Genomic DNA, 13393 nt, shown 5'->3' on the forward strand with positions numbered 1-13393 from the left:
ATGGTTAGGCAGGTGTTTGTTCCCCTAAGGAACTGTCTTGAAGGTCTTGGTCAAGTCTGTCTGCTCAAGACTTTCAACTGTTTATGTACAACAGGTTGGTGCTGATAAGCTGTGGAGTCCCCAATCCCTTGCACATCTCTGATTCTGGCCAAAAGGCAAGGTTAATGTTAAATTATTAAAAATTAAAGTGAGCATCATTGTTGTTGTTGTTGTTATTCCTCTGACTCTGCATCTGTTTTCAACAACAACAAGCACAACCTCCCCAAATCAGAATAAAACATATCCGTTTTCAAAAATGTCCCTTTAGGTGGACAGTTTATCAACTTACAAAGATTCCTGGGTTTGCTGCAGTGCCACGGACTTTTAAACTTAGGTGTCAAACTATAACTAAACAAAAATGAGAGAAACAACAGCAGATTACTGTTAACAAGCAGGAAGAGGATGTGCTCCAAACCTTTGTTGTATAGTCTTACCCTTTTTGACATGGACTGTGTTTAGCTAGAAAGAAGAGGCAATACTCCTGAAAATTTAGAAATGAAGAAGTAATTAGGATATAATAATAGGAACTGAAGAAAAATATTACAGAAGCTGAGATAATCCAATGTAATAACATCATGAATATTTTCTTACAAAGAGCTTACCAGTTTTATCTGTCTGAATTATTGGACATAGTTTCACAACCACATTCAGATTTATGAGATTTTAAGTAAGTGTCGTCTAAAGTAAACCTGACTTATTTAGAAAAACCTTTAACCGTAGAAAAACCATTAACTTTCATACATAGTGATCTAGAGAATCACTTAATAGTTGCTTAAAACAAATAGATAACAACAGAAAAAAAGACACTGGTTGTAACAGAGCTTTTACAGACAAATGCATTCCTCTGTATAGCCATAGCAGGTGGGAGTTTAATTACACGCTCCAGAAGCAATGATTAAGTACCTTCATGCACAGGATGGCTGGTACTAGGCTTTTATACCTTGCTAAATCCCTCAACTGCCTGCGTAGCGTGTGGGATTAGCTGTATTTAAAGCGTATTTAGTTTTGTTGTAATATTTGAGTTGTTATTAGAATGGCAGTTAAAAACCATGGAAAGCCTTTATGGGTCAGTATTGTAAGATTTAAAGAACTTTTCCACTTAAGCACTTGAGTAGATGCTTAACTCTACCATCTGATTAGTTCTTTGGCTCCAGTGTTCAGTGCTCTTGCATATGTTTTATATAACATGTGATACAGGTAAGTTGTTAAATATACTTATTTCTACTCAGAAGAAAGGAGAAATAAGGATGCTTGTTTTGTTCATTAATGTTTACTGATCTGATAGTGAAGCCCTAACATTTTTAAAGAGCAGAATGGTTTTTAGCTATTTGAAATATCATTATGTAGATGATATGTGACAGCTACCTTTCATTTGTTTGATGAGCTGTGAAACAATTTATCTTGCACTGCTTAGCATCTTTGTTTTGTAATAGGATAGTTTGTGTTGGTGGAGATGGATCTGTCAGCGAAATTGCTCATGGTCTGCTACTTAAAGCCCAGATAGATGCTGGAAAAGACACAGACTACGTACTCAGGCCTGTCAGAGCGCCGCTTCCTCTTGGAGTAATACCAGCAGGTGAGGCAAAAAATACCATTACAGTTTGTTAATCATCTGTTTTAAATCCCTCTGGCATGTTTTGTAGTTTTGGCTACTGAAGATTCAGTTACTCAGGGGAGCTATTGAATAAATCCCCTAAATCAGTGATTTAGATTGATTACAAATGACTAGATTTTAAATCATTAGAATAAATTATATTAATGGCACAGATGAGTTCTTTACCTAAAGAAAGAAGCTTTGGAAGAAGAAAACTAGAATTCTCTTCAGCTGATCTATGTGGAGAGCAGCAAGTTTTGCCCTTTTGTGCTGGCAGAAATCATACTAAATGCAAATTTCATATTTTGTAGAATTTCCTTCATATAAGCCCTTGTTTTCTCTTCTCCCTCCGGTTTTCTTGGCAGGTTCTCAGCTGGATTCATGTTTAGGGTCTATTTATAAATGGTGTCCCGGGAATGTCTTTTGTGGATTATATAGGAAAAAGTATTGTGCACACAAAGCTGCATTCCACAGGTCTGAAAAAGCATCTCTTTTTTTGAAAAATCTTTTCCCTCCTTTCTCATTATATTGCCTGATTTCATTAACTTGTATCTTGTTTTCTGTTTTGTTTTCCTCTTTTTTTTTTCTTGCCCTTCTCCGAGTATGATTTGGGCTGGACAGAGAAGCTTATCTAGAATAGATACAGGCAGGGATAATTCTGCACTGATGCCTCAATTGCTTTCCTAAAAGAGGAGGGGTATTTCTGCATGGACAGTCCCCTCTGGTGTAGATATTGATGTGATTATTTTGTATTTTTTAAGATGTTTTCAACTAGTAAGGAAAAAATCCCTGCAGCCAGGTGAACAGCAAATCATTCTTTTCAGTTTCCTGCAAAAAAATTAAGCAAGTCACTCTGAATTTGGCAAGCAGTTGCAGTTTTCTAGGTGCCCTGACTTGCTTTGCTTTACAGATTGCGCACGACAATGAAGCACTTCTAAAAGCAGTGTTAAAACGAGCAGTAATTGTAAAATGTGAAATTACACTACCTTTTTCAAGTTAAGCATGGAAAATGATTCAGTGTAGTAATCTCAAAAACATGAAGCAAATGAATTTTAGGCCAGCGGTTTGGCTTTAACTTGTCAGTTCAGTTGCTGTGAATGTCTCGGTGGTGGTGTGACCTGGAATCTCTCCAGCCCTGTCTCCGTGCTCTTTGGGTGTGCTTAGGTCACTGCTCCTCTTCATTACTACTTATACCCTTAAGGTTAATGCTAAAATATGTCATGATCAAAAAAGATATGTACACCAAAAATAATGCCATATATCATGCATTTGGAAGCAGTCTTCATTACAAGATGACGAGACCAATTTATATAATAGTGTGAGAAACTTCTTAACAGATGCAGCAAACTTTAAGCTTATTTTAATTCAATATTATGTTACACACTAATTAACCAAAAGTGGTCATGTAGAAGTAGGTAAGTATGATATTTGTGTATATGAAAAAGATGTAACTTAAATGTCAATTAATCTTTTTTTCTTCAGAAATCCATTATACCAAATACTAAGATTTTCTAGTTGAGTAAGAATAGAAGCTACATTATAGGATTGCATTATTTGAATGGATTAAAATCTGGGTTTTGGCCTCTCTAAGTAGTTAAAACAGCATTTTGAAGTTTCAGCCTGCTTGATCAGAAGGAGTTGCTTTGGAAGCAGTTTGCCTCCTGAAGAGAAAGGTCCGGAGGGGAGCGTGTTTTTACTGGAGTACTCTATTGAGCTAGCAGACCAAGCTGCCTTATTACGGTCAAAATCAAATGGATCAGATGTGGGGAAGCCTGCAGTTGTACTGCTGGCCATTAGCAGTAGTGGTTGTTGCTATGGGAACTACTGCTAAGGCACTGTACGGAGGGGGAATCGGATAAAGGGGAGGGGGGACCTGGCAGGACATTAAAAAAGCTATCCAGTCCTTACAGAACAAGAGACAATCTATATCTGATGGCTGTGAACCTTTTTGTCCTAAATGGTTCATTTAAATAAATTCATGATTTCCAATTAATTCCAAAACAAAGTATTACTGAGGGACTGTTAATTTCTGTGATATTTCAGGCAAAGAACCAAAATGTTGGTGCAGTTTTCATCAGAATTTTAGATATGCTTGACTAGGAAGTCATTACATCACATTTATCTGTTTGGATGGGGGAGACATTAACAGTCTAATGAATATTCATGTTGTCTGGTTAATTAAGTTAATTGTACCGCAGAAGTGCTTGCACTTCCAAGGACATCCCTTCCCTTCCCTTCCCTGCCTCCCCCCCAGTTTCTGCTGGGTGCCTTCCTCAGTCCTGCTGTTGCTGGCCTGCTGGGACTTGGTCCTTACTGTGATGCTTTTGCACGTTCCATAGGAAGGAGATTGCAGGAAGTTGTTTGCAGTGTCAGGAAAATAGGTTAATGGGTTAATTTTTCAAGCGGAATTATATTATTGGAATAATAAAGTCTTTTTTTCTGTTAAAATATTTACTGGTGACAGAGATGTTGGAGTTGTATGGTTGAAACGGTTTTATACTATTTTACGGTGCGAGCACATGCATGAGCTTCAAAAAATGCCTATTAGTCGCCATAATAATATGATAGTGTTCAGGGGAACCGTCTTGTTGCTGGTAAACAATATCCCAGGTTTACGTAGAGGAGAAAAAAAGTTTAGGTGACTTGGGAAAATGCACAATGTTTAAAAAAAAAAAAACAAATCTGCAAAGTTTTGCATTCCAGCATTATCTTCTGTATGTTAACTTTCACTGTTTTGAGTCTGTTTGTAAGCTTTTTTGTGGCTTCCTATGTGTACAGGACCTAGGTAACGAGACTCTAACACGTTACCGGGTCATTCTTGGGGCGAGAGTGCTGCTTCGGCCTTATCGTACGCATGTGAGGGCTTTCTGAGAGAAGGTGAGGGTGCTGCTGCAGCACAGCTGCGCTCCTTCGAGATTCGCAGCCTGGGAAAGGCTCTTTCTGAATGCAGTACTTAGGTTTTCAAACACAGAGGGGAACTCGTTTTGTTTTCTCAGGAGTCGGGAAAGGATGGGTCTTTGTCTTGTTTACTTCTGCACGTGTTAATGAGCTCTACAGACTTAAGGCTGCAATTACTTGTGCCTATTCCATTTAGCAGGCATAGGATTTAATTCTCATTAAAGTCAGTATGAAGACTGGTATTGACTTCAGCCTGGTCATTTGTTTCCTCTTTGCCATCTGTATTGATAAACTGCTGTTGCTTAAATGAGGAATCCCAGTTTTAAGACATCCTGAGCCTGATCTTCAGAAGTATTTTTCACCCTGTGCTCTTTTATTAGCTTGATCTTTAGTGACATAGATTTTTTTTTTTCCCTTCAGAATAGCAGCTTCCCTACTGTCCATTTGCAGGAAGTAAACGCAATTTGCCTGACTTCCAGTGATCTGAGTTGTTTGTGACTGTGTGTTTTCCTTTTGCTATGTTTTTGAAGAGAGGTTTTTTTTATTCCAACTCCAAAACATTCTCACTTTGTTTTTTAAAAATTGAAATTCCTATAAAAATCAATTAGAGTTGCAAAAATATGATCCAAACTATTTCTCTGGCTAAGCAAAATTAGTTGAATCTAGAGGTTAAATGTCATAAGTCTTTTAACCATGAAAGGGGTGTTGGGCATGTATTTCAATTAGTTTGTAAAGAACTGCTTTTTAGATCAAAGCTAAATTGTTCAGGTTCTTTTGTCCCAGCATTTTCTGTATAGAACTGTATTTTATAGTCACTGAATTGAAAAGCTTACCTGTTTGCATATTAAATAACATCTGGAATTAGAATTATGACTTGCATTTTTATGCTTATTGTACAGAAAGGAAAATTCAAAGAATATGGAAAAAATATTTTTAGCAGAGTTGTTGGATATAAATTATTGAAACTATAGTATTCTTAATAAACTGCTCTTCCTGTTAGCATTCTCCATTTAGAGAGACTTCTGGGGAAAAAAGAAAAGACTTGTGTTTTGCCTTTGAACCTACCACTTCTGTTTCTCTCAAAGTACTTCATAATCCCAATTTGCTGGGTTTACTCAAGCATTTTTTCTTAAAAAAAAAAAAAAGAAAAAAAGAGAGAAAGATATTAATAGTAAAGTCATCTATAAAATTTTGAGAAATAGATTACATTAATTAGATTACATTTCTTCTTGAATTGTTCAAAAAAATAAAAATGGACTCTGTGAGTTGATGATAATCTGTATTTAACTTCTGTATGTGCATAACCTGATTCCTTACATGTACCAGTGAAGACAAAAACTTGAAAGTGGGTTTTATGTCTGTTATCCTAGTGCATGTACCTCTCTTATTTCCTCCACATGGTAGGAAGCCTGAGGTCCTTACTCCTAGCTCCTCTCTTTGACGTTTTGGAGGCCTTCCGTGAGGTGCCAGTATTTTGAACTACTTTCAAAGGCTAAGGTGATCTAAGGAGGTAGCAGGCACTCTGCAAGATACCAAGATACAACTCCCAGTTATTTTCCAAAATCTTGCTCAGAGAAGTTATTGCAAAAATCAAAGCACACATGGCTGAATAAGAATGACAAGATGCCTTTAGAACTGTGGACACTAGTCGTTGTCTTTAGTATTTTTCTACCACTAATATGACATCAAATGTAGCAGAGTTTTGTGATGAATGTAACTTTTTATTATAGTATATGATGCTTTTAAACTGCTTATTTAAATATTGAGTGCTTCTTGTTTGAAATGTGATGGACCCTCCCCCCTCACCTTTTGATAGCCAAGTTAAATGCTTCTATAAAATTCAAGGCAAATTTGGTGTACAGAGTTGTCTGTTGCTGCTGTAACATTAAGTAATTCAAGCATTAAGAAAATGCTTTGAAAATCTGAGTAAGAGACCCTAACGTCCCATAAAGGAGTGAGTTCAAACTTTCTCATTGGCAATTGTTATCTTTTTAATTAATCTGTTAGCGAATGTGTCATGCCTTACTCAGTGATACAAAGCAGCTCCGAATGTTCTGCTTTCTTGGTGACAGACCCCGGCTCTTTACTTCTACGAAAGTGAATCAATTCTGTGGCCCTGCTACTTTGATCACATCTCTGGCTTTTCTTACCAATGACAGAATTCAACTTGAAATTCTGTTTAAAAACTATACCCATTTAGGAAAGAGAAAACCATCCCTTGTCCATTGATCTGCAGGCCAGGATTTTTAAAATAAGGCAATATCTAAAATTCAGCTGATGATACACAGTATTTTATGGCCTATAAATTAGAGTAGGTGGGCAAAACTTACACATATACCCATGTTTCTTGCACAGGAAAAGTGACTTGCATATCAGTCAAGCGCCACCAAACGTGGGTCTTCAGAACCATGCTCTTTTTTCTTAGCCTACGGACGGTTAATTTTCCATTCTCTCTTCCAGCTCCCTTCCTACCCTTGTTTTAAAATTAATCTCTATCCAGTGGGTATGTGTTGAATGGAAGCCAGTAATTTGTGGGCCAATCAAATTCCACGTTATCTTTTTTTTCCCCCTCAATCATTAGCTAGTTCTTGTATGTAAAACTGATGTATAACAATCAACTGATTTTATTCACTTTAGTTTCTAAGAATTAGTTCTAAGAATTAGTTTCTAAGAAAACAAAATGTAGTCCGCTTGAGGCGAAACAGCTACCTTTGACTGGATCAAGTAGAATTTTATTGGTTTATGGCATTTGTTTTTAATGAATTTGCAGAGGGGATTTGGTATACGTATGGATGTTTTAATGGTTTTAATTTGTACTATTCAGCATTTCTTCTGTTACCAAGACTAAATAATTCGTGCTGCTTTTTTTCTTTTGAAAATGCGGTAAATGTCTCAGATCCTTCATCCAAAGCTTTGAAATATATTTTTTCTATTTTCATTCTTGTTGCTATTCTGTGCCATTCTTATTTTTACAGTAGTTTGTGTTGACTTTTACAGGTACTACTAATATTTTGGCCCACACGCTCTATGGTATTAAGCACCCAGTGACTGCAGCATTGCACATTGTAATGGGTAAGTATTTTTACGTGCACTATCAAGTTTTAAACAATGAAGCAGCATTTAAAAGTTTGCCCTAAAAATAGATAACCAGTTGTTTAATAAACACATAACATTATGCTTTATCATGGTAAATTGTATATTGTAGGATGTTGAAATCCAAATGATTCTAATCCTGAGTTATAGTGTATCTGAAAGATTATGATTCTTCAAGCATAGTTTAGAAACAAAGATTGTGAACTTCATCTTCTGATACCAAAAATCTGCCATGGAATGGTGTCTGGTTTTTGCATTAAAGCCCTTTGATTTGATGTTCCTTTAATACAAAAAGTAACCTTTTCCAGACTTGGTGGTGTGAACAGTGTTACGCTTTTATTATGCAGTGGTTGTTGCATAATCATCTGACTGTTTAAATTGAATGCGCCTGCAGGTAGCAACAGGAAAATATGCAATACTATCTGCTTGAGAAAGTGTTTAGGTTTGGACTCTTCAGGGAAATATTGACATATTTCTGAGCAGGTATTGCTTACTTCTTTATCTCCATGCACATTTCTTTCAAATACCAACAAATTCCATTGGGAATCTTTATTAGCAGAAAAATTGTATCACTTGCCATTCAGTCTGCGCAACAAATAGGTTTTTGAATGGGAAAACGTAATTATGCTAAAAGCAGAAAAACTAGGTTGCCGGTGCAAACCTTTCCTTCAGTACTTAGGAAATAGCAAATACTTAGCTTAGCAATGTTAATATTCCTCTTAAAGCAATTTTTGTTTGGGATATGTATTCTTAATGAAAAGAGGATAATGGGGAAGGTAGTTTCATCTTGAGTATCTACTTTCTAGACTTGACAGTCAGCAATGGAAGAGTCATTGCTCTGTTTCTTAGATAGGAATACAGATGCTTTTACATGCAAAATCTAAAACTGTGTCTTTTTTAATTGGAGACACTCAATCTAATGGAAACCAGAGGTTCTATTAAATAGAATTTTTATTCAATTTTATATATGCCATCTTGAACAGAATTAGATGTTAATTCTGTAATTGTAAAAATAAATACATTTGAAGCTTATATTTAAGAGTCCCTGCAACTCCTCCAGTAAAATATGTAAAGTGTGCTGTTGCTGAAAGTACAATCAGTACAAAGTTTAGCCCTTACACATATTTGGTGGAAATTTTGCAAATATTTATGTAGCAATAATACATTTTCTCTGATACTGTTTTTTGAAAATCTGAGCAGTAATTAAAAGTCAGACCACATCTGGTGTGACACAGTAGCTGAATTTTGGTCTTAGAAATTTTAACTTTAACATTTTGAAGCATCTGAACATTGTTCTTCAGAATTATTATTTTTTAGAGTCTAAATTGTATCTAAATTCTTTCCAGTTTTCTTTGGTGAAACTTGACTTCCTAAAGAGTCTGGGCCTTTATCAGTTAAATTAGATAGAAAGGAGATTGTAAGTTATATTCAGTTTGAAAAACAGATGTTTATAATTTCTGATGTTTATCTCTGAAATTTTAGGCCATGTTCAACCAGTTGATGTCTGCACTTTTAGTACTCCAAGCAAGCTTTTACGTTTTGGGTTCTCAGCTATGTTTGGCTTTGGTGCAAGGACTCTAGCTTTGGCTGAAAAGCACCGTTGGATGCCCCCTAATCAGCGGAAGGATTTTGCTTTTATCAAAACACTGGCAAATCTCAGGTATGCAATGACTGCTGTATTTTTTCCAATATTTTTCATTTGCTTGAGGAAAGTGCAATAATTGAGATGTGGCAAAATATAGACATAACTTGACGACTTAATTGCAGCCAGATCCATGTGATGTATGTCCTTCTTACAATTTAAAGAGGAGATAATTTTTCTGTATTCAGCATCTTCTTAGAATCATTTTAACTTTGATAAAAGCCTGTCTAACAGTCAGAGTATTAGTTTGTGATAATAAATATCAATGCTTTTCTAGGCCAGAGGAATGCGAACTATCATTTCTACCTCTACAGATTTCACAAGAAGATTCTCATGAGAATGACAGGTAAGTAAAACTGAGTTAATCCCAAACCTACAAAAACCTGTATCTTTGAAGATGCAATTGTACTAAATCTTAATTTTGTTCCAATTTGATCATCAGGCAAAAAGATCTTAAAGATTTATTTTGACAATTGCTAACATGCACGCTTTGTAAAATGTCCCCTTTCTACTTACAAGATTATAGAGGATTTGTTACCAAGCAGTCTTTCACTTAGTATTACTGTTTTGTTCAGTTTCATTAATCCTTTTTCCATTGAAATATTACCTTTTTCTTAAGTAGATGTTGTTTAAATGTGCTAAAATTACTTTCAATTATTTTACCTACATATTTTCACCCTTCTAGAAGGAAGAAAGGGACAATTAAAAAAATTGGTGAGTTTCAACTTAATTATTTAAAAGTGAACTGTGGCTGCTTAAACTGAAGTAATATAGAATTACTCTGTTATATTTAGGCAGCAAGGATCAATGGCACAAGATCCAGGGTCACTTCCTGAGTGTGAGCATTATGGCAATTCCTTGTCTGTGCTCAATGGCACCAAGAGGCTTGGCACCTAATACGAGGTCAGTAGGGGTTTAGGGAATTAGTCATGTCTATAAATTCTGACATCTTACCTTAAGACCTTGGCTTTTCTGAGAGTACTAGCCTGTGTTTAGGCAGTCTAGACCCTCTGACAAGGGGGAGGGAGAATGGACTGCAGCAGACTCGATAATCCTAGGAATTGTAATCAGTTTTTAGATCAGGCAAATAAGGTCAAGCAGTCTAACTGGAATAATGAATGGATAATTGCTGTGACTAAATTAGTTGGCAAGTCTGACTTAACTAGTAGTCATCAAGCAGCCTGTCATAGGCTTCAGATCTATGTAGAAACTTCATTGTTGGATTTTTTTTTTTTTTTTTTTAACTATAAAGGTGCCCTTCGTCTTTCTCTTTACAGACAGGAAAAGGGAAGTATGAATCTTTTTCTGCTATCATGAAGAACTGAAATTCACACTCTATTTTGTCTTTTTTGCCAAACTTAAAAAATACAACTTCTACGTAGACTCAGATGTGTCCTGAAACCATATATGTAATCTGTTTGTGGATGCTGACTCATTTTGTCTTTAGGTTATTGTTGAGAGCATGCTTTGTAGTGATCAAAATAGCTGTCAGATGATAAATATTTGTGCTTGCTGTATGCAGTCGAAGGTTAAGTAGAACAGCAAGTACAGACTCCAGAGTCTGTACATGAAATACAACACCAGTCCTGCAAATAAGACCTCAAAACTCTTTTAAATTAAACTACTCTTATAAAAGATTATGGAATGAATCTGTTCTTTCATTTAGTTATCATTATGTGCAAATATATGTACCTTAGAATTGATCAGGAATTTTAATGTTGTACTTGCTGCTCTGGTAGAATTTGACTTGTCAGAAACAGAATGTAGAAACAGATGTTTTTGATGAAGCTCTTGCTGAGAAGATTTCTATGTTACAGGAGTCCTGGTAAGCCTCATACTTCCAGATAGTGCCCCAATGCTGTCCCCCTCCTAGAAACTTGCTTTGTTCAATATTTTTACTCTGTTGTATTCCAGTCAGCAGAAAAACTCTGGCAAGAATTGAAGAAATGTCTTTTTTAGCTTTGCTTTCTCTTTCCACCTGTTCTGGCACCTGTTTTTCATGATAGGGAATTTTATGACAACTCCATGCAATTATTGCAGGTTTGTATAAAATGGAGCGTGTTTCTCCTACAACTCAGTTGCTCAGTAGACCCCGCTATCTCTTCATATAAGGAAATACTAGTTATTTGTATAATCTTGGGAGTGCAGTCCTCTGGTAGGAAGAGTAGGCACTTCAGAAACGTGCTTCATTTCTGAGAGTGAAGCACATCTTGGCTGCAAGCCTGTTCAAAGTAGGAAATATAAATGTTGCGCTAATTGTTGCAGATACAGGACCCGCTATGGAAGCATCGGCTAAACTCGAATGTGTTTTCACTTCATCCTGTTTTCCCCAAAAGCTTTTTGCAATGTAAGAATGAATGTTTTGACCATTGCATGTAACTCTAGTTTTATACTAGCCTAAATTTGCAAAGACAGGTAAAGATTTGTTTAACTGTCTACACTGTGAGACATGCAAGTTTGTTGTGTCTCACAGTGTAGGTATCACACTTTATTGGACTTTCAAAGGAATGAATGAGAATTCTTTGTCATCGCTGAAAATATAAGGACATAATGCAGAACGCATTGCCTAGTAATGTGTTAAGCCCTTTTATGGTAGGAAATGTGGTAAAGATGCAACTGTTTCAATTTCACCATCACGGTTTTCTAGCTTGGAAATGCTACGCTAGGTGACTTGTTCAGTAGTTATTTAAAAACTATATCTTTCTCGATGGTACTCTGTCGTGGTCTGAGAATATTACAGATGCAACAGTTAAGTAGCCAGGGAACTATGAGTATGGAAAGATTTGTGGTGTTAGGCTAGAAATATATATTAAAAAAAATCTTAAAATGTAACTTTCAAAGCATACATTTTGAATAAATATATACATGTATATTCAGAATATATAAAATATGTAATCTATATATAAAATACAATCTCTGCAGTCACTGTGATGTTCATCAGATACTTTTTTTTGAAGACTGGTTTGTCTCCATAACTGAAATGGGCCTTAGGGATGATTGTGTTAAGCCTTAGGTTGTTAGCTTTTGTGACAAGGTCTAGTTGCGTTAAGAAATCTGTGAATTAATACTAGCTGAGAGTCATGACCCAAATTCTTGAAGATGCTAAAATATCAATTGCAACTGGATTCCTAGTAGCACCGAGTATCTGAACTGCAGTGTCGTCTTGATTAATCTCTCACCTATGACCTTTTGATATATATACAAAGTATAAAATTCCTTCAGTTCTTAACTCTTATGTTCTATGTGCGAAGTGTAACTACAGTTCTACTGAGAATTTCTTTAAAAAAATAAAAAATCAGGATCTTTGTTAGAGCAGCCTGAGTGTGAGTGGAGGAGGTGAATGAACCCATCTGCACTGGGTCACGTGATGGGGCTGCACTTGCATGCGTCATGGGAATGGCTTCCTGGGAAATCTCTGACTCTTGGCATCTATGGTAATCATAACGCTTTGTTGGAAAGAAAAGTGTAAAAATAAGTTTGTGATCACTGATGTTTAAAAATCATCTGTTAAGTAAAAATGCAGAATTTTTTTTATTAACATATATTATGTTCAGTGGTTTATAGATAATGATGAGGGAATACACATTAATTATTACAATGTTTATTATGTAGATGCCAAATAACCTCAGTTGCATAATTTATATTCATTTATAGAAAATTTCTTTTGGCAAACGGATTAAAAAAAATGAGACTTTTTTTCCTATTAATTTACTTTTGCTCCTAGGCTTGAAGAGCCTCTTAAACTTTCAAATTATAAATTTACTTTTAGGGACTAAGTCTGTCTGCTTTTCAGGTTGAATAATGGAAGCATGGCTCTTATTGTTGTACAAAATACTTCTCGTTCAGAGTTTATTAAACACCTGAAAAGATATGCCGGTGTGAAAAATCAGGTACTGTTAACTTCTTTCTGGTAATTATAAAAAGAACAGTTAATCATGAAGATAGACATACTGTAAGAGTTAATGTTAGCAACCTCATAAGGAGACTTAGCTTCCTGTCAGAATACATTAGCCTCCTTTATCTGACTTTTTTTTTCTTTTTAAATCACCAGACTAATACCGATTAGCCTATTTCAGCCCATCTGTTGTGATTTAAGTTGTAGTTGTGTTGTACCATAGTTTTATGAG

General features: G+C 35.7%; 1 protein-coding gene across 1 annotated transcript in view; it reads left to right on the top strand.

The window, feature by feature from the left end:
- CERKL (ceramide kinase like) overlaps positions 1–13393 on the top strand; it is a gene marked incomplete at its 5' end in the record, with an annotated part of 60830 nt that overhangs the window by 44081 nt on the left and 3356 nt on the right. Inside the window, 7 exons of the mRNA XM_067298980.1 lie at positions 1473–1615; positions 7529–7603; positions 9107–9284; positions 9544–9612; positions 9952–9980; positions 10061–10169; positions 13060–13156. Coding sequence (XP_067155081.1) covers positions 1473–1615; positions 7529–7603; positions 9107–9284; positions 9544–9612; positions 9952–9980; positions 10061–10169; positions 13060–13156 — 700 coding nt within the window. The remainder of the gene's footprint in view (positions 1–1472; positions 1616–7528; positions 7604–9106; positions 9285–9543; positions 9613–9951; positions 9981–10060; positions 10170–13059; positions 13157–13393) is intronic.

This window comes from Apteryx mantelli, chromosome 6 (genome assembly GCF_036417845.1).
Source record: "Apteryx mantelli isolate bAptMan1 chromosome 6, bAptMan1.hap1, whole genome shotgun sequence".
Classification (NCBI taxonomy): Eukaryota; Metazoa; Chordata; class Aves; order Apterygiformes; family Apterygidae; genus Apteryx; species Apteryx mantelli.